This window comes from Athene cunicularia (genome assembly GCF_003259725.1).
Source record: "Athene cunicularia isolate RWA chromosome 2 unlocalized genomic scaffold, athCun1 chr2_part1, whole genome shotgun sequence".
Classification (NCBI taxonomy): domain Eukaryota; kingdom Metazoa; phylum Chordata; class Aves; order Strigiformes; family Strigidae; genus Athene; species Athene cunicularia.
In genome coordinates this window covers 5,808,649-5,830,433 of record NW_020799095.1, presented here as the reverse complement: position 1 = coordinate 5,830,433, position 21,785 = coordinate 5,808,649, and the positions used below count along the sequence as shown (strand labels likewise).

Here is a 21,785-nt window from a genome sequence, read left to right as displayed (position 1 = left end):
AGTCTGCACTTTCCTGGCAATTTAACACCTACCTGTTTTCTTGACAGAGGCAACAGACTGCTCCCGACACAGATGGCTTCAGGTAGGCAGTACATCTGCCCCAACCCCTGCCTTCAGACGGCCGTGCAACTGCCCCAACGTGCACTGCGATCCCTGGCTGCTCATGTAGTGCAGGTCCTGCTCACAGCCCCACCATGCACTTACTTTCTTCAGTGGCGAGCTGTACCCTGTGTGATTGCAGACGTCTTTTGCAGAGATCACATCCCCAAAACCACCACTTCATTCTCTCTGCACTTGTGTTCTGCAAGATGAGATGTAACTGAAGAAATTCAGCCTGTGGCAGTAGTGACACAGGGGCAGGCTCCCGGTCTGCTTTTCATTGAAACTTAATTTAATTACATGGTGGGTCATTCTGAGGTGTAGTTTGTGAAATTTCTAAAGTGTCTTAAGCTAGTGTCCATCTACTCATCTGTTTGAGAACCAGTTAGGATCCAGAAGACCTATTTTTAATCTGGATCTTTTTCTCAGTGAATATATATATAATGCACATAATTTTCTTGAATGGATTTTATATGTTAAATTTTTTTCTCCATTTGTATATGCACACATATATTTACATTCATATATATGTAGAATCATAGAATTTTAGAAGCACAGAATCATGTAGTTTGGAAAAGACCCTCAAATTCATAGAGTCCAGCTGTAATCCTGACACTACCACATCCACCACTAAACCATGTCCCTATGTGCCATGTCTACACGTCTTTTAAATATCTGCAGGGATGGTGACTCAACCACTTCCTTGGGCAGTCTATTCCCGTGCTTGATAACTCATTCCATGACAAATTTTTTTCCTAATATCAAATGTAAACCTCAATTTGGATCACTTAGCTTGGTTGAATCTTTGTCTTTTTATACTAAGAAATTAATATTTTTAAAAATCTAGTTTGGAACTTATTTTGAGATTTTAAAAAAGAAACAGAAAATAATTGTGGGTGTAAGAGAACTAAATGTAACTGATTCCCTACAGATTTTTCTCCTTTGCTGCCCAAGCCTTGTTTCCTGTGATGGATTGACCCATCTAGTCACTCACTCCCTGCTCCCACAGCAGATGGGGGAGAGAATCAGAAGGGCAAAAGCAAGAAAACTTGTGGGTTGAAATAAAAACAGTTGAATAAGTGAAGGAAACAGAAAAAAAAACACAAGATGGGATAAAAGAACAGATGCTTGCCATCTCCCACCAAGCAGACAGATGACCAGCCAGTCTGTGAGCAATGCCTACTTTGGAAAAACTCTCCTCCCCTGTTTTATTGCTGAACATGGTGCTATATGGCAAAGGATATTCGATTGGGCAATTTGTGTCACCTGTCCCAACTGTGGACACAAATCTAAAAGGCAGCACCATAAAAGCTGCTATGAAGAAAATTAAGACCCTCCCAGCCTGATCCAGTATATCTTCCCACTATCAAAACTGAGCTCCTGCCCTGCACAATTCACCCTGATGCTGCCTAGAAAGACAGCATTGTACTATGGTTATTTTATCTACTGTCTATGACCTGCTGGGAAATCTTTGAGCATTTACATGGGATAGAAGTCAGATCCTCCTCTTCACAACACGTACAAAATATTAAAAATATTTTCTGAAATGCTTTCTAAAGAGTTCCTTATCCTTTGCACACAAACAGTGTTAATCATGAAGTGCTGTAGAAAACTGATCTGGCTAACAAATTCTACTGTTTGCACTTGATTTTTTTTTTTTTTTCATCTTTAACTATTTTTTCAATTTGCACTTTCATGCAGAAAGGAACATCTTCTGCAGAAGCCGTAGCCTTTGACAAGAAGTCTGGTTTTGGCTCTAAAATTATCCAGACGTGAACCTTCAGAAATGGGTATGTTAGCAAAGAAATCTCCAGGTTTATCTCTGCTCTTGTGCTGTAAGTATTAACGGGATCTTCTGTGAGATTCTGTTTTGGGAACCTCTGATTATTTGGCTTATTTCCCTCTTATTTTCCTTACAAAATATTAATTACAAATTAATATTCAGGAAGTTTTAATACAGCCCGGATATCCATTTACTGGCCTTTCTTGTTTACTTTACAGACTGCAATGCAGCCATGAGTGCCCACTCTCCTGCCCACACACCCACAGTTTCTGCATGCACAGGGTAGTTTTGGTTGCTAACAGAAATTCTGGGAAATTTCTGCAAAAGCAATCAACCTAAGATAGAAATATAGGAGAGGAATTTTCTATTTGGTGCCTCATTCCCTTCTAACTTATCCTGTGTGCTTATCATCTAAAGGCATCTAAATATATGAGCAGTCCAATAAAAGGCTACTCTCATTTCCCCTCAAAGGACTGGTTATGTTTTGAGTCAAGGGTATAGTGAAGTATGACCAAGCCTTGGGCCAAATACCTGCACCTGGGAAAGAATTCTTGCCGAGAAAATGGGGTTACATCTTGAATGGGAGAAAATGTTATTTTCTTAATAATTGTAATGTTGTGAGTCTAAATAAATGTAATTTCATTTCTTTTTTACAAAGATGCACTTACGGCAACATCAGAGATTCTTGTAGTGAGGATGTAGCTCTGAATCACATCTTTCGAGATTTCTGTATTTTGGCTGATTTGAGAGAAGCCTTGCTAGCTCTTGAGTTTTGGATGTTATCTATAACTCATCACCTTTAGCTACAGAACTGTCTAGGTGGTGGGATGACTATCAGACATTTCTATGTTAGAGTAATTCAAGCAAAGAGGCTCCTGAGTTGCCACACTGACTTGTTTAGCCATGACAGTTGTCACAGCTCAATGAGTCTGCTGTGCTCTGAAGAGGATTTAGACAAAGTTTCCTCACGGAAATCAGAATATTTGAGAACTACAAGTTAGAAGAGCATCTGACCTTTAATGGAGCTGCTAACTTCAAAACTGAATAACCCCCAAAGTTCCCTTTCCCTTTTTATGGTGTAAGACAAGGTTTCTCTTTTGAAATGTATCAACGGGTAACACAGTGCTACTCCCTCTGCCCTCACTCTCCTCCTTTTCACAAATGGCAGTGTTTATCATACAGAAAAAAAGCAATTGCTTAATGAGTAGTAGTCAGCTTAAAAGTATGTGTCGGCAGCATCTAGGGCACTTTATAAAGAGAAGTACAATGTAGTGCAGAGTAAAACTGAAACTTAAATGAAGAAGAATAATACCCCCTATCCTGATAGCAGGTGTTGCAAGAGAGGTGCCCAAAGTTTCCTGCTAACAGCTCTATCTCTTCAACTTTGCCTTGACTTTCCAGGAGTCTGTGGGTAAGCAAAACTACAGAGAAGACTGTGCACAGACATGAAAGACATATTGAGGAGCAAGCATAAGAGTACATACTTTTCTTGAGTTAGCAAGAAAGCTGAAGGAAAAGATGGAAGTGTAAACTAAATGCTGTATGTAAGACTCTGAGTTGATAGTTTCCCTCAACCATATCTTTTCATGTGGTAGTGACCACAGGATTTCCTTCCAGGATGTGACTGGGGAAAGACAATCACTTCCAAAATTAAACCTCACTTTGGAAACCTCTCCCTCTTTTATAACACCCGAGCTTCAGAATTGCTTGCCTCCTAACTGATGAGTTTTTTTCATCCCTGCAGAACTTTCAAGGAAAGATAAGTACTGTGCCAGAAAAAAAAAAAAAGTCTTAATTCTCTGTGAATCCTCAGGATCCAGTTGTTTCCACTCCTCACCAAAATTAGAAAGACAGTCTTGCAAAAATTCTGAGCTTTTCTGCAGTTAAATAGATTCAGTCTATGTGGTCACAATACAAAACAATTAGGAGGTGTTCTTACCTAAAAATAAGCACCTCTGAGAAAGAGAAACTTGAGACAGCTATTAAATATCTTCTTCCAAATCATGACTATATGTATAAGAGGGGTCTTCTCTTATGTAGGCTAAGTTCTGTGCTAGCTTGTCCATTCAGTTTTCAGTGTCTCTGCTTAAAATGCTTCAGAAAAATGTTGAATTAAGAGCAATTCTAACAACATTTGTAATCACAGCCATTCTGGGAATAAACTCGAGTATTAAAAAAAGGATAATAGTCTGGAGTGAAGACTGCCAATATATGTCATAGGATCATGCCCCTGTCACGTTATTGCTATAGGGGTCTCCACACAGAGAAGTTCAAGGTCACTGCTCTGACACTGTCAACTGTTCTTGGCAAATGACAGTGCAATTCTACCATGAAAGCAAATGTTGCTATAACTGCATATTTGATACATTACCACAAAAAAAAAAAAAAAAAAAGAGAGAGAAAATTCTTAGGAAATTCTTAGGCTATTGTAGCATTTTTCAGACTCACAGAACTGTCTAGGTTGGAAAAGACCTTGAAGATCATCCAGTCCAACCATCAACCCATCATTAACAGTTCCCAAGCACACAATATCCCTCAGCGCTAAACGCCTCCAGGGATGGGGACTCCACCACCTCCCTGGGCAGCCCATTCCAACGCCTAACAACCCCTTCTGGAAAGAAATGCTTCCTAATATCCAGTCTAAACCTTCTCTGGCACAACTTGAGGCCATTCCCTCTTGTCCTGTCACTTGTTACTTGGTTAAAGAGACTCATCCCCAGCTCTCTGCACCCTCCCTTCAGGGAGCTGTAGAGGGCGATGAGGTCTCCCCTCAGCCTCCTCTTCTCCAGACTAAACAATCCCAGTATTTTTGCTAATACCCAAGTGGCAAGTCTTATTTATCCAAGCAGAGGAGCTTACCTCTCCTTGTATTTGGGAATAGTACAATTCCAGTGTAGTACTGATGATTTTTATTCATGTAAAACCTCATTAACAAAAATTGCAAGCCAGATCATGACTGACCATAAAACTGATATCTCTAGTTGAGATATGGAGTACAGGCTTCCTAATGTGGTGCCTCAGAGACATCCCAAAAGAGGAACAAATCCCAGAGAACATATCCCTTCATAACATGATAATGAAACACCTTTAACAGATTAAATGCTTGAATAATACAAAGAAAACATGTGATAGGATAGTGATGAAGAACATCTACTATTTACATCTGATAGAGCAAGATGTGGCTTAGATTGAAGATGTTAGATTAAGAGTGAACAATTTCATGCCTGATCATTTTATATCCTTAACAGAATACATTTTCAAGATACTGACCTCCTGGAACAGCTTCGAAACCGAGACCCAGTAAGTTTCTAGTACAAAAAAAAATTATATTTTTCTACACCATTTGTCCAGTTCAGTTCTCTCACATTTAGCCTTATCCTGAGTTGTAAGCTAATTACAAGACCTGACTGTTCTTAAAGATAGTGTCTTTGTTTGAATGGTAGCTCTACTGCCACTGTCATTAGGCAAATATACTTCCCCACTGAGTTAATCTATATCTATATATATACATATACATGTAAAAAAAAGGAAAAAATTAGTTACTCACTGATCTGTCAAGCTTGTTTTGTCTGACCGTGTCTTGTTCTTCTTTGTGAACAAACTCATAGTTAAACCCTAATATCTGAAAATAGGAAACAGCACTTCCTGTGTGATCTATTGCAAAACATTATTACAAGAATCAAGGGTATGGTTCTTCTTTTCTGAAAACACAGTTTCCTGGCTGAGTTCAGAACTGAAGGATGAAGACTATATGGACGTCTACTTGTTCTGCTCCAGCTGGAACTGGCGCAGTCAGTATCTGAACTACTGTATCTCTACAGGGTTAAGACTGGGTGGTTAAATTCAATAAAATCCTGTTCTCAGGACAGTAAGGATTTCTATCTGCTCTAGACTCTTCTGCAGCTCAACAGAAACTGGTGTGAAGTATCTGGCATACAGAATGCGTGCTTTTAAAATTAAATTCAGGTGTCCAAAATGACTGTTGAAACAACCCCACCAAGGCATTCTTCATGCTCATTATCACTGACTGCTAAACAATTTCTACATGTTTCTTCCTTTCATCATCGCTAGTGAAAAAGAATCTGTAAACAAAATTAGGATATGTTTATACTATGCAAAGCAGTGTCAGGTCAGACAGCATAACACTTGCCATAGGTAAGCATGGTGAAGAGACACAAGTCAAGGTCCAGAGGTTTCAGAGCTAACTAGGTCAGGCAGAGCACTGTGCTGGTAGAGCTACCTTCCTTCCAGTTATATGACCAGCTCATGCATTCTACACCACAGCAGTGTGGTGTAGACTGCATGACTGTGTGGTGTAGACGCCCTCCTTGAACATCTACTGTAATTTTTGCAAAGCCATTTGCAATGATCTTACACTTCTAAGAGGTTGTTGTATGAGGTAGGATGGAACCTGAAGATCATTCCCTTTTTGGTGTGGTGACATTGCAGGACTGAAAGCAATAGAAAGAAAGAGATTAAAACAACAGAAAGTGGTAAAAATATTTTTCCTTCAAAGGCAGGAAATATAATTAAGTGTACAGGCTGGTGTCAGGAATTTATTTTTTAAAAACATTCACTTCACCAATGCCATTGGCACTGCAGCTGACACAGCCTCCAGCTGTTTGAGTGATAATTGATGCCTATGTAAGTGATCTTTATAAGCCAGGACTGTTGAATAATATGGCCACTTATCTGCTCCCTGAGGAGCATTTTTACAATTTTATAGCAAGGCTACATTTTTCACATTTGCAGATTTTTGGCAGCAGCTGTTGACCATTTTCTCTAAGACTGCTGGGTGGTTTCCTGCAGCATTCCTGAAAAGCTGTAAAACTAGTTTGTGCTACAAGATAGCTGGATTTTGGCATTTCCCAGAAACTCTGTGTGGAGTTTCAATAAAACCAGTGATACATAACCTGACCACATGTGTTCCAGAGAGTATAAAAGAGACTCACAGAGCTGTTTCAGGAGTGCCTAAGCAAGGCTTTAGGAAGAGGGGTCTCTGTGATGGTTGAAAGAACATATCTCCTGTTGATCTGGAAGGGGCTGCGTAGATTTTCCTGTAAATATAGACTGTAAACCACTGAAAACCTTCAAGCCTGAGCAGAAAGGGCCTTCCCTAGAGGGAGACAGTGGTAACAGGGAGACACAACCCACACTTTCTTTCCATACCATCTCCCTCTGAGTTGCTGTTTGAATTTGAAAAGTTACGGTTTTTACCACTCAGATATCTCTTCCTACTTGATGTACAGGCTGCTAGTTCAGGAGTTTTGCATAATCTTTTGTGAATTACTATGCCTGTTAGAGAAATTCTTGGCTTGCAGGATCAAAAAATATGCCTAAGACACTTGGTTTTTGTTGCCCCATGAAAAAGAGGGGCTGTTGCCTGGGGAAGGTGTTTGGGCTCTCGAGAGTGGGACTCCTTTGGAGTCCATTGCCCAGGAGCTACAGGTGAGCGCAATTGTCTAGGGGTACCAGAAGTAATCCTTGTCCTCTTTTCTCCCTGTTTTGTGACTCTGGGGCTTCCTTATGCCTTTTTCAGGGACCTTCAGGGACTGGAGTCCCCAAGCTCCTTTTTGCTTGCTCTATCAGTTTGCCCAAGCAAAAATCAATTACAGCTGAAACTATTAGAGCGAACTTGTAAGTGATGACAAAAGTTTTTGAAACTTAGCAAATTCAGTACTTTGGCACTGAATCCCTCACAAGCAGGAGAGGAAAAAGACCCAGTTATATGGCAAGCAGCCTATGCAGATGGTACTTTCTAAACAAACATGGAAGAAAACAATGGATACAAACCTGCAAGCATGCATATATTGTTAGAACTGCTAACATTTGAAGTCTCTCAGGAATGGATAAATTCTAGTTTTCATTTTCTCTCTTACACAGACCAGTCCTAGGAAAGACCACAAAAGAAGTCATTCTTGTAAGATCTACGTGCCAGTTTCATAATCTGTAAGGTAAGCAGCAGTGTTGAGTTTGATGTAATTGGTTTGATGGATCCTTGTGATGGGGAATGAGTTACTCATGACTCACGACTCACTTCTATTTTGAGAAAGAAAGCACAGCTTTGCACACATTGTTTTGAAAGAGTTTTAATTCTTTGTGCCTCCAGTCTGAGTTCTTAGAATGAAGAAAAGTGGACAGTGTTTTCGGGCTGCCTGAGCTCCAGTTTCCCTGACCTTTGAAAATCAGGGGCAGTTTCTTTCTGAAATGGTAATGTAATAACATCAGCAACAACGACAAAACAACATATAATATACAATGATATAATATATAATATACAATACAATATAATTGTAGCTAAGTTACTATTATATTGTAGAGGATAGGGCCTGTTAGAAAGGACAGAGCCATCTGAAAATCCCCTTTTCAGAGGTATTGTGACTCTGAAGAAATCCAGGGGAAAAGAGTGAAGTGTCCATCAGTCTAGAAAGCATGGCCTGTGAGAAATAATTGGAAAAGGACTAGATGATCTCTGGAGAGCTCTCTCAGACTTACTTTCTCTGATTTTACTCTTAGCATCTTTCTTGTAAGGGTTCAGTGAGCTTTATAAACATTAACTAATCCAAAGAACTGCCTAGGAGATGGAGGCAGAGGAAGCATTGGGAGAAAAGCCTTCCAAAGTCAGAGACATTGCCAGGTAAAGATTGCTGGTTTGATGAATTTGGAGAGCTGCTTAGGTTCTCCATCTGCAAAATTAGAAAGAAGAAAGGAAACTTCACCATGCTCATCAACTGAAATTCTATAAACAGAGAAGTACCACTTGGTTGTACCAAAAATAAGAATGAAAAAAGAACGAAAAAGTTCTTCAACATAGCTGTCTTACTTCAGATGGGGCTTTCTATAAGCTGTCACAATACTACCACTGACAGAACTGAAGCAAGGGAACCAAACCATGATGTACTTCTATTACTCCATCAACTACTAAATGTAAGAGAGAACTAGCTTTTTCTGACAATAATACTGTTGCCTTAAATTTACAATACTATCTGGATACTGAAGTCAAGATGTGGGGATGCACTCAGGGCACTGACAAAATTTTCCTAGTTTCTTGAAGAAGTCTCTTTTCCTGTGGAGGGAAAGGGAGAGCTGGATACTTTCACTGTTAGAAAAAATATTGGTAAAATTCCCAATCAGATCACCTAATTAGAAATGACTGGGCCTCAGCTGCATGCCACTAACACCATAGCAAAAATTAAGCGTTGGCCTTGCAGTTCATCTTATATTCTAGGCCTCCCATGTGGAAGGAGAAATGCTGACTTCAGTCCCTGCATCAAAGCATGCTTAAGAATTTCAGGCAAAGCAGGACAGCACAAGGGAAGGCACATACTGATGCCTAATGATGGAGTTGCTTTCCCACTCCTCTGGTGTGCTTCAGCCTGTCTTTTTATGGTGGAACTGGGTGAAATGGCATGAAGCAGGTGTTTTGTGTGGAAAAGGAGTTCAATAAACATATTACTGAGCCTTCTGCAGCAGACTCCTCTTGAGTGTCCTCATCCACAGTAGCCCTCAGCCGACATTTTGCTGACTGTCCTCAAGCTTACAGGGATGGGCATGTGGCAACTTAGGTTGAGCACAAGGAGGAGCACACAGGAGACCTTTGTAAAGTCTGTTAGTAAGTAATTCATTCCAGAGTCCTTCCAACTGAATGTTCTAGGCTGTAGGAATTGTGTCTCCCATCCTTAGCTGGTAGTTGGCTAGCTAGTCTAAGGGCTCCCTCTATAGTCAAAAGATAGAGTATTTGCAGAGGCTAACTGCCTCTGTCTTGTCTAAAAGGAATTACCATATGCAGGGGCCCTCTTTAGCGATAGAAAGGGCCTAGCCAACGAGTTCAGACTAGACAGCTAACCTGTACATTGATAAAACTGAGTTATAGCCCAATCAAATGTTTTAGACTACCTGAATGAAATCTTCGGGGCTTTTAGTGACAAGAAACCATTCTTTATTTTGGAAAAAGATCAAGCCAAATATTTTCAATCCATTGTTCTTTGAGGTTGAGGTGGTTTTTTAGCAGGTAAGCCTGATAATGCTGTCTACATCCTGTAGGAATAGACCTGTGCTGTAGATCTAAAGACTAGTCCTGCTGATGACCAACCCAGAACCAGTAACAGATTTATTGGGGCACTATGAAGACCATACCCTGCTTATGCCCATGAAAACTGTATGTGCTCCCCATCATGTCACAGAGGTAAGGCTACAAAGGCTGTCCTCCTCTTCCTCTATGTTGTCATACCCATGCAGATGTTCTAAAGGGGCACTCTGTTTTAGAAGCTGTAGGAAGATACATAGAAGCAAAACACAGTTTCTACTGATGGCATATGAAAGTTGCATCATCAGCTGCTCAGTTGTCATAGTACTTCTTCACAGCTTTAGGGCATTTCACAGAATCTTACAGAAGTAAGACTTGACGACTAGATGTAAGTAAAATGGGAGTTCAGCATATTCTTAAGATATTCTGAGCTGCTCACAAGGAGAACTATACAAGGAAATATCAATGTAATCTGCCCTTCACACTAACCTCTTGACTACACACATGATGATGCTGACATTCATTTTGCAGGAACCATGCTCCCAGCTGAGGGACTGGTTATTTGGGGTTCTTGTTATTGCAGTTCACTAGTGTGCAGGACCAGGCCCTATTTAATGTACATTACCCAGACCCTTCTCGGGCTGCAGAAGTTTGCTTTTCCCTCATGATCAAGTGTCTAGTTCAGTTAGAGAAATATTGGAGTGCTTCACAGATATTACAGTATTTGTCTTCTTACCACATTTATGAGATGAATCAATACAAGTATCTTCATTTTTCAATGAACAAGTGCCAAGGTTATGAATAACACTGTCAAGCATCTATTAATTTGGGGAACTTGATCTGTGAACTGTTTTTCTCCAAAGCAAAGTATTATGCTGGGGCATGGTTCCCATCCATTGCAGGCGCTGGTTCTTGGTCTTGGTCACTGGGTCCTGGAACATGAGGAACACAACCTCAGAGGCCATCTATGAAAATCTAAGTTTAAGTGGAAAGGGAAGGTGCTTATTTTATGTGCTAGAAGTAGACACTTAAGATTAGGTAGAATAAATTCAGGCCTAAATGCCTAAATTCCTTGGTGGACCTTGTGCCTGCCCTGTGACAAGCTTTCAGATACTAGTAGTATTTGTGGTGTAGCAGATGGCGTCTCCGAAATGTAAGTCTTCCCTGAATTTGCTTCCCAGGTATCTGCAGGACTGTTCAATTAAACTGAATCCAAAAGACACAACCAGCCACAATCTTCAGTCTTCTCAGAGACTGGCCTCACACAGCTGTGCACCTGGCTGGTGGAGCCTGCTTTATTTCTGAGAAAACTTCCCAGGGAGAGTCCAGCAGCCTGAAGCCAGCTTGGCAGCCACGCTACACCAGTTTATAGACATACTGAATCTGACCTGAATGATCTTCAGACAGGTTTTATTTACAGAGTAGAGACACCATTTCCTTAGTAACTTTTGTAGAGAAAATATAGGGCTTTAGGTAAATCAGCAAAGCCTCTTTTCTCACAGTCCACGGCAAACTAACCACACCACAGAGCCTGTGATACCACAGACTGTGCACGCTGTTCTCCATCCCCAGCAAATAAGGAGCACTGCGGTATCTTCTGTACTATGGTGCGGTCAATTTGATTGCATTCTCTCTGTCTTGTTTTAAAAGGCAATACTAGTTGCTGTCTCATAATGGGAATGGAAAACCTAGCTTACAGCCTTGTCCGCAAGTGAGATATTTACACCTGCTCTCTTAGTTGTGGATAGGCTGTTTGTGCCACTGTACAAAACAGTATCAGTGTTAGCAAGCGTGATATGAAGCCAAGTCCATCTTTACTTGTGAAGATCTCCCATTACATTGCAATAGTTGTTTTATGCCGGTATATTTAGCACATGCAGACTAGTTTGCTGTTCTTCTTGGAAGATATTGTGTAAGTTTTAAGATAAAAGCGAGCCACAAATAAGTGATAAAATTAACTGCAACTGAAAAGCCATCTGAGCAAGAGAATTCAAAGGAAAGCTAGTGTTTCTGTCTAAGTTGTATTAAAGTATGCTGGGATAAAGTCCTTCATAAAGCTTTAAGTGAATCTTATTAAAAAAAATGTATTTGTGTTGCCTGAAGTGCACTTGGATTCATCTGATATCTCAAAACCAAGCTATCACTTTCATCAGGGAATTAACATAGTATATTGATGCTCCATTTTACAAGACTTCTTCAAGTTACAATACATTTTCAATTTTGTTAGCACTTGTCCTTGGCAAGGGGAGAAATTTACTGTCTGTAACTGTTTGGTTTTTACACTGATGAGGAACCATTTTTATCCTCTAGTTGTTCATATGTTAAATGCATTAAACATTAAATACTTACACAGTTCTTACCACTGACACTTCCAACTTTCCTCCCTCCACTCATTTTGTTGAAAAGACTGTTATGTAAGCCTGAGCCCCACAAGCCTGTTAATTTTTTCCCTGAAATCAGGGAGCTTCTCCTGGGATATAGCCTAACATTTTCTCTGCCTGAGAAGAAAGCCTAGAAAAATTAGGGCCAAAGGCTCTGGTCATCAGCCACAACCTGGAAAACGCTGTATCAGAAAGCTGTGACAAGTGAAAACACAATTTAACAGCTAGCTTGAGAATCACTGTGAAGGAGGAGAAGAACAGGATGACCCATTAGGAGGGAAGATAGACTGACCAGCTGACACTGGAGTGCACTGGGATGGATGAGAGAGAACAACTTATCCAGCTCAAGAGAAGGAAAGGAACTGTTGACAGAGAGAGAAAAGTTGGTCATGGAAGTCATTTAAGGGCCACCAGAGTTTTGGCAGACCTCTGACATTTTCAGGTTCTTAAAGAAAGTTGAAGTCAGGTAAGCCTCAGAACTTAGTGGCATTATGAGGTCATTTCAGCAGAAAATTGTAAACCACAGAAAGTTTTGTATCTCACTTCTGGGTTAATTTATTAACGCATTTCGGGTTTGCACTGGATAATGTATTTGGATTATAATGTATTTCTAATTAAGAAAAGTAAAACCACAAAAAGTATTAGAAAGAGGACCGTGATGTGAGGTGTGTTTCTGTAGCCGAGATTCTACTGTAAGGACTACAGGTAGTTATAGTGTGTGGTCACAGTGAGCAATATTTTGGCTGATCCTACTCTTCTTTATATCTTGATCTTGAATAAGAGGAGAAGCTCTTATCTGGATCTTTTTAACACTGATAGCAAGCCCTGGAAAATGTTATACAAATCCCGATGACTATTGCATCCTGTCTCACTGAATTCAGTCGTGGATCTCAAACATGTGACAGAACCTGGTTTTAAATTGATTATTGTATACAAACCTGTGAAATCTCAGGCTTTCGGGGTGAGGCACATTCCCTCTCATGCCTGTTTTGGGTTTCCCCAACGTGGTGCCATACCTCATAAATTTGCAGTGCCACAACCCAGCCTGTCTACCAAGGTACTCAATGCTGCCTAGTTGGCCTTGTCTCTGGGGCAAATGTAATGCTCTTAATTCTGTTATGGGCAAAAGGAAACACCCTATACATATCCCAAGAATTTATTGTTAACATGATTGAACTTTTAGCACTCTAATCCAACAGTCACTATTAGTCCAGATCTAATTATCTCAGAAAAAGAAAGAAAAGATAAAAAAATAAAAAAGACGGGAATACTCTGGGCACAAACATGTTAATAATAATAAAAATAATAATAATAACAACAACAAAAATAACAGTTAAATTTGTTGTATACACACTTCCTAGTAGTGTAGGTCCTTTTCTATGAGTAATGAGTCCTTTTACTCTTCCACTGCTCCTTTGAGTCTTAAGGCACAGATTAAGAGATCTGTTTTATGAACAGCAATAATTTCCATATTCCATCCTCTTCAGAATAGCGATCAATTTTCCACTACTTTAATGGAACAAGATTGGGCTAGATATTTTGGCATATATATTCATATTACCAGACACAGCACTAGGAAATCCAGGTGACATCAAACCTGAATGTTTCTCGGTGCTTTTGCAGTGGTATTTGCAACTGACAACACCTCAGCACATGAAAACTATGTTTGTTTGAAAACTGTGTTTGGTTATGAGCAGATGGCAAAGTTCTTTTACCAATTTTACTCTGTGTTAGAACCCTTCAAACTGAGGAAGTAGTACATCTGCTAACTGCTTTATCCCAAGGAAAGCATTGCATCTGCAGAAGAAAGCAGATTGTCTTTGAACAAGTTTCTACCTACAAAAAAAGTATAATGGAAAAAAATCAGCTCCTACCAGTGTAGTGCTCTTTCAGTGCACAGAAGTGCAAAATTTTTTGAACATTGCTTAGCGTCTCTGTAGATTCTTTCCATCACATAACTTCTCTAAACATGTGTTCCATTCACATGTTTAGAGAAGAAGCACTATGCTTCTGAGAGCTCTGCTGCGTATCAGTATTTGGGTTGATGGTTTGTGTCTCTATTCCGGCAGTTCATAAAATAAAAGGGGCAAAATAGCTACCTGTGTTACTCCTTTTTGCAGCCATGTTAGACAGAGAAAGAGCATTCTGAATGGAAAAGTGTCTCAAGAATCTGCAGTCTTGATGGATGAGTGACTGACTGTCCTTGAGCAGAGGATGGGGGGGGTTGTATCTACCCTTCTGAATTCTTAAATACTAATCTTTCAAAAGCTGCAGTGGAAGACAAGGATGAGGAGGAAGAGGAAGAAACTCTACAGTGAGCCCAGCAAAAGCTAATTTTTTACTTCTTTGGTTAAGTCTTCACATATCATTTGGGCTCAATTCTGCTATTACACACACACACACACAGAGCATGATTTCAGTGGGAGCTGGACAGAAGAAAATAATAGAAACCAAAGAGTTTGTCCCTTGTCTTGTAACCCAGAAAGAATCCTAGTCTACTGCTGAAAACATTGCTGTTTTAATGATGCAAGAGTCTCTCTGAGACATTTTAGGTTCACACTTGGAGAATTTTGTGACAACAGTAGAGAGAATTGTGCATGTCTGGGGCATATCTGGTGTGTAACACTTTGAATGACATAACAACCTGAAAAGGGGCAAGATCTTTGAAATATTAGTGCTTTTGACTGTCTTGTCTTTTTGAAATTTGAAATTCAGCAAGGCAAATGAACAATTTGTGCTGGGTTTATGTGTGTGGCACACAATTGTTGAAAAATAAGAATTTAGGGACCTTATCCCTTATTCCTTATTATTTCTTCTGACTAACAAGATTGCAGATATGATCCAAATATGTTTTTTAAAACCAAAGAGTCCTTGAATACTATCTTCACCTAAAAGCAGCCTTTGTTTGGTTTTGGTCTTTTTTACACAAGTGTTGAGAAAATGAAGTGATCAGGGCAAATTTTTTGCTGTTTCACTCATGCCCAATTTGAATCAGAAAAAAGCTGCCAAAAAAAGCTGCCAGGTGTGAAATGATCATGCTGTGAAATCTAGAGGCCTAAAAAAGTGCAGCTGACTCTCCACAGGTGTTTTATGTCCTTGAAGGCAGCTCCTTATTGCTGTAAATCCCATGCAGTCTGGACTGGACCAGGGCCCCCTCTTTGACCAGTCAGTTGTGTCTCTTCCCTGAAGTGAGGCAACTTTGCTCCTGACAGCCAAGTTTTGTGCTATTTAACCTGCAGTGATGCAGGTTAACAGGAAAGTGTCAGTGTGACAGTTGGCCAGAAAACATTTCCATTTTCCTTTCTTCTCAAAATATCAGTTAAAAAATTATATATATATATATATATATATATATATATATATATATATATATATATAAAATATATATATAAAACTTCTGTTTCTTCTCCCTTCCATTTTCATCTGAAACATCAACATGTAAGATGATGGTAAATGTCACTGAACATTTTAAACATAAATACTTTTATTGAAACTCCAAAATTCTGGCCACAGGACAAAGATATCTGATCTGAGATCCTGGCCCATATTTCTTTCCTATCGCTAAAATGCCTGCATAGTACAAAAACCCCACAGAAATAAACGAACAGAGAGATTTGTTTCTAAATACTTAGAAGTCTTCTGGGAAGTAAACCAATATGACAATTGAGCTGCAGGACACTTATTGTCCATTGAGGAATAAAATTTAGAAATATTAATTACACTATCATAAATGAAATAAGTATTTTCTATACTGTGTAGCTAATGATGAGAATATTTTGGCACTGAGGTTAGAAATGTATTTGAAATATTTAGAAAACATAAAAAATGCAATTATATTTTCAGAAGGAAAGGTAAAACTAAGAAAACATATTTTTATTACCCTAGAAAATATAATCTTTGACAATACCCAGGTTGAGTTTGTCCTGGTTTCAGGTACTCTCTTGTTTAACTTTTAAAATGTTGTTTACTATAATACTACCTCAACATAAATGTTGGGGTTTTTTTCACTATGAATTTTTATTAGGATTTTGAGAACAAATCTCTCAGCAGGAAAGTGGAGGCAAGAGCTATTTGCTGAGGAGCTCCAGGGTCCCTCTTAATATTGTTCATATTGTTCTTAATATTGTTCTTAATTGTTCTTAATTGTTCTTAATATTGTCCCTCTTAATATTGTTCATATTGTTCTTATCCTAATCTATACTTGCATGTCATTAGAAAGACTTCCAGGAGCCAAGACAAAAAGGTTCAGTTAATATATTTATTCAAAGAAAACATTTCTAGAATGGCAGAAAATAATGATGTATAGAAAAAGAGACAGAGCCTACATGCTACATGCTAATTTTTGGTGCTTGCATTTAGCAGTGAGCGCTGGGGGGCAGAGTTGGAGGTCCCACACCTCTCGTGATGATGCAGACTACCAAGCTGCTTTGATGATGATATATTCAAGTGTGTGAGCCTCTATGAGTGACCAGTATAGGGGGCACCTGGAGGCATTGCTCTGCTATTTGTGAAGACATCACCACCAAAGGCTGCTTTAGGCGGCAGCAGCTCCAGGGACCCCCGGCTGTGCCCCTGGGAGTGTCCCATAGCAAAGCAACAGGGCCCTGAGCTGAGGGCCCTCTTTATCTGGGAGCTGAAGCAAAGGGGCAATGGTGACAGTGGCTGAGGTGATTCCCTCCTGAAATGTGAAGTAACCCCTTCTCTGCTTCCCAGAGGGGTGTCCTGTGCCTGTCACAGGGGTGTAGGGATTCAGGTATGGAATACGTTCCACAAGGCAGAGCATATTTGAGGGTGAGGCAGAAGTGATGCTTTCATCAGAGGAGAAAATAAATGCTAGAGGAGGCACTCTGCTTGCTGAAATGTATTAAAAGAGCTCTAAAACTTAATTAAAAGTCATTCTGTGGCAAGCTTGTAAGGTCACCACTTTAGAAACACACTGGTGCTCTTAGGAAACTACTGTTGCCACTTATTATGCCACAGTTTACAGCATATCCCAAAAGGAGGTATAAGTATAGCGATCCTCCCAGGAGGATTCTGCACACATGGTACAACCTCTAGGGCCATGTCAGACCTTAGGCCAACTATTCACACCAGATGAAGGCAGCTCAGGTGGGCTCACAGGAACCCTGTGCTGTCAGAGCAGCCAGAGAGCTGGGTGGGTGCTGGAAACGGCTGACCAGCCCTGGCACCTCCCACAGGGCTGGAGAGGACACAGACACAGGACTGAAGTAATCCTTTAAGGTGGGCCTTGAATGTCATCCCTGCAAAGGCGTAGATCAGGGGGTTCAGGCAGCAGTGGATGAAGGAGATGGTTTCCGTCAGCTGCAGGGCCAGAGCTATCTGGTAGCTCGCCTTACAGTCATTGATGATGTGCATGCTCTGCAGAGAGTCAAGGAACAGCGCGATGTTAAAGGGAGTCCAGAAGAGGAAGAAAACAATGACGATGATGAAAATCATCTTGATCGCTTTGATCTTGTTCCGATTTTTGCATTTTTGCAGGTTTTTCAGTATCTGGGCATAGCAGCAAATGAGGATGCTAAGGGGAATCAAGAGGCCTAAGATATTGGCTGCAAACTGAGAAGCAACCTTCCAGGTATTGTTGCCTGGGGGATATGTGGAAACACACTGCAAAGACTGCTCGATTTCCAGCTGCTGGTTGAATATGATGTTGGGTACAGAAGCCAAGCCAGCCACCAGCCACAGGATTATACTGATAATTATGCCACAAGAGGCTGTCCGTATCTTCATGGCATAGACAGCATGGACAATTGCTATATACCTGTCTATGCTCATGAGGGTTATAAAGAAAATACTGCTATAAAAGCCTGTGTAATAAATGCCAGCCATTATTTTGCACATAGCGTTGCCAAAAACCCACTGGTCTGAAGCATAGTGGGCTTGGAAAGGGAGAGGCACAACGAAGAGGAGATCGGAGGCTGCGAGGTTCAGGAGGCAGATGTCAGTCATCGTTGTTAGCCTTTTCCTGGTCAGGAGAACCCAAAGAACCAAGGAGTTTCCCAGAAGGCAAAAGACAAACACAAGGCAGTAAAGAATTGGCAGAAAGAGGGATTTGAACCTGTGAAAGCTGTCTCCTTCATTGCACGGAGCAGTGTTTTCATCATATCCATAGTCATATTCTGTGGTGCCAAGGAACTGGCTTGTGGGATTCATCTCAGATACCTGTTCAGGAAAGAGCAAGGGATTAATGGCTGGTTCTCCTGCCATGGGTCTACCAGAGTGGCTTCCGCCTCTTTTTGTGCCACATCAAACCCATCGGTCAACCTCCAGGCAGAGAGGGACTGCAGAATGCAGTCTCGGTCTCACTGGCTGGACAAGATCGGCTGTACCACCCAAAAGGCTGCACATGCAGCCTGGCCAATAGTTCCTGTACATGCGTATGTATGAGCAGTGGGATGCTCTCAGTTTCCCTGAATCTGCCTCAGTGCCAGTGAGTTAGCCCCTCATCATTATAGTGACAGTGAAAAATTCATTCTCTGAATAGTCATAACGGCACAAAATGGTACAAAACCTGCATCTGATCTAAGAATCTGGATTTTCTTGTGCTCCCTGGGGTGGGGAAGCTTTTTGCCTGTAGCATAAAGACTCCTAGAAAAGTGTCTCAACTGAAGAAGCCATCACCCAGCAGCATAACCACATTTTTAGCTGAGTTGATCTGGGCTAGATACTGGCATGGAGTGCAGAGGCATGTAAGTTAGTATTCCATGGATGGGTGCAGGATCACATAAAAAAACCTCTGCAGCAGCAAGGAGTTTGCAGGGCTACACTTGCAGTGCCAAGCTCTGCCGAGCAAGGCTGCCACTGAGCAGCTTGGTTGTGCCTACTTCTAAAATACGGCAGTTTATTGCTCCTGCCTGTTCTGCCCAACTTCAGTTTTCTAGTTTAGAGAAAACCAAAGCAATCTGGGGGTGTGTTTCCTCTCTGTCATTTCTGAAGAACTGCAATTAAAACAGCTTTCAAATAGTCTGACCTGCTCTCCAAAAGTGAGTCAGTGCTTTAGCCACATTTTTTTTTTTTTCCCCAGATGTCACCTCATGATCCCTATGAAAGGAGATCTGGTTTGCAGAGTTAAGTGTTCACATTTTAAGAAGTAATGGTTCTTTCAAAAGACACTATTTCAAAGGAGTTTGCCTTGTCACTGCTAAGACATTTGCATGTTTATTGTGCACTGCTCCTATGTTATTCTGGCATACAAGTTGATCACATCTTCAAAGAGCTTCAGAGACATAGAGTTTCCATGAGGGAAGAAACATTTGTAATAATCATTGCTATTAAGCTGGAGCAATAATATTGAAGGAGTGATTAATTCATTAAAAGTAGAGGACATGCTCTCTTGAGTCACAAATTGCTGCTCACATATGCAAGAAGAGAGAGAACAGTGAAAATTTCCATATTGACAAGGAAGGAATGAGAATTCACCCCTTCTTGCCCAGCTGTGCCACCTTGTGCAGGGAAACAGGAGGATCCGTACACACAGCACATAGGGGTGCTGGAGTTGGTGTTTGTCCTCTGCTCCAGGTATGGATGCTGCTCATGTTTACTGAGCTACCTCAGCTTCTCTTGGGGCATCAGGACGGATTCCACAAAAGCCAATTGGCATGTGCAATGCAGAGAAACCTGTTATAAATACAGCTCTCAACCCTACGGAGCTCCTTGTTCAAAAATAATGAGAATGAGAGAAAAGCATTGTTGTAATCTACGTTGATAGTGTAATTATTTCTTATAATGAGCTTTCAGCTGTAGGTAGGACACCTGCGTTACTGATTTCAAATTTCTTTTCATTCATAAACCCCCTAAATATTGAGCTGTTCAGTCAGTAGATAATGGCTGTTCATTCAGAGGCAGGTATGGTTAGAAAATATGTCCTGCGAATGCTGACACACTGTGACTGTAAGCACTGCAGCAAGGGCTTGCTTTTCTTAATTGCCTGTCAGGGACCCCTTAAAAGCAGTCTGTATACTCAACAATCAAAAGTTTAAAAGTTTTTTTTTTTAAAAAAAGAAAACTGCCTTATACAATTATATAAATACAGAGATAGATACAGATATATAGATATAGATTTATAGATATGATGTATCAGATTTTGGCAAAATTCAAAAGTCTTTCCTGGGCTGAACACAACCTAGAGATGCTCCACTTCAGACTTTCAGAACACCTTTACACCATTAATATCTTTGACAGCTTCGGGCCAAGGCACAGCATTTTCCATTTTCTCCCCTCTCCACATCAGTTGGCAAAACAGTCAAACTGAAAAAGCAGTTTTCTGGAGGGTATCAAGAGAGAAATAACTGCTGCAGGTCCCTTTCCCCTGGCTGGCAAAATTAATGCCTATTAATTTTAAGAGAAGCACATAAATTGGATGGACTTTACCTTTAACAGCAAGAAGCCTTTATTCTCCCAGGTGGCCCCGATCCCCTCCTCCCTCTATTGTGTCTTTGTCCTCTCTCTCGGGCTCAGGAGTTTCCAGGTTTACTCCATCACTTGTGGCGATGGTTGAGTTTGGCAGTATGCAGGTGTTGAATGGGCAGCTGACAGTTCCAGAATAGGTTTTGAGGCAAATAGAAGATTTTGTAGTGGCGGTAAACAGGAAAAGAGGTGAGAGGGCTTACAAACACATTCTGTGAAACAAGAATAAAATACAGCTCTTTGTGAAGACAGTAAAGGTTGTACATGAACGGTGTTCTTTTAATGTGTTTGCTAAACCCCCCTTCTTCACAGTCACCCCTGATTTAAGTGAAAAAATTAAAAGCTCACATGGCTCCATCACAGAACACACCATAATATATTTGCAACTTTTTACAGAAGCTGATATATAATTTCCGAGTCGCACTATCGGTTTTTCATTTCCTTCAGCTAATTTCATCTTGTATACGGCAGTCTGTTATGTCTGTTCCCATTAGCAATTTATTAAGTTTCTGAGCAAAATAAGAACTTACAGCTACTGACACCTCTTTGCAAACATTTTTTAAAGCAGCTTTTATTCAAGTGGAGATATTTCAGAGTTTCTTTCCTACCTTGGTGTTATTTTAAGTGTATTTTAGTCCATTTAGCATACAGGGACATATTTTGGATACAAAACATTGAAACAAGGAGAGCCTTGAAATTTTTTATTTCTTTCAATAATTTTACATTATTTCCGGTTTCTGTAATACTGTAAACTGTGGTGCTTTATAATTTAGCCAAATTATATGCTTTTTATCCATTAATATCAACAAGCACCATTTTCCTGATTTATAGGAGCACAAGAGATTTGCCCAAGAGCCCCAAACAAGTATGTGGCAGATCCAAAGCATGACTGTTATTAAAGTTATTAACCTGTTCTTTGGTAGGAGCTAGGAGTTCCAATCCAAAGTAGCTTTCCAGCTTGCTGGCTGCTGCATAAACGAATAGTGAAGAGAGTCCCAAAGAAGAGTAGAGCTAAACACTGAAAGCAGACAGAAAAAAAGTGAGAAAATGGTCTGGGTTAAAAAAAGAAGTA

General features: G+C 40.3%; 2 protein-coding genes across 2 annotated transcripts in view; both read right to left on the bottom strand.

The window, feature by feature from the left end:
- Positions 1-5,464, bottom strand: part of LOC113477316 (C-C chemokine receptor type 5-like) — a 22,043-nt gene extending 16,579 nt beyond the window's left edge. The window contains exon 1 of the mRNA XM_026843564.1: positions 5,430-5,464. The gene's annotated coding sequence lies outside the window, so the exon portion shown is untranslated. The remainder of the gene's footprint in view (positions 1-5,429) is intronic.
- LOC113477317 (C-C chemokine receptor type 2-like) overlaps positions 1-20,809 on the bottom strand; it is a 23,605-nt gene extending 2,796 nt beyond the window's left edge. The window contains exons 1-2 of the mRNA XM_026843565.1: positions 20,678-20,809; positions 18,021-18,469 (exon numbers count right to left, since the gene is read on the bottom strand). Coding sequence (XP_026699366.1) covers positions 18,021-18,460 — 440 coding nt within the window. The 5' untranslated portion in view covers positions 18,461-18,469; positions 20,678-20,809. The remainder of the gene's footprint in view (positions 1-18,020; positions 18,470-20,677) is intronic.
- Positions 20,810-21,785: the final 976 nt, after the last annotated feature.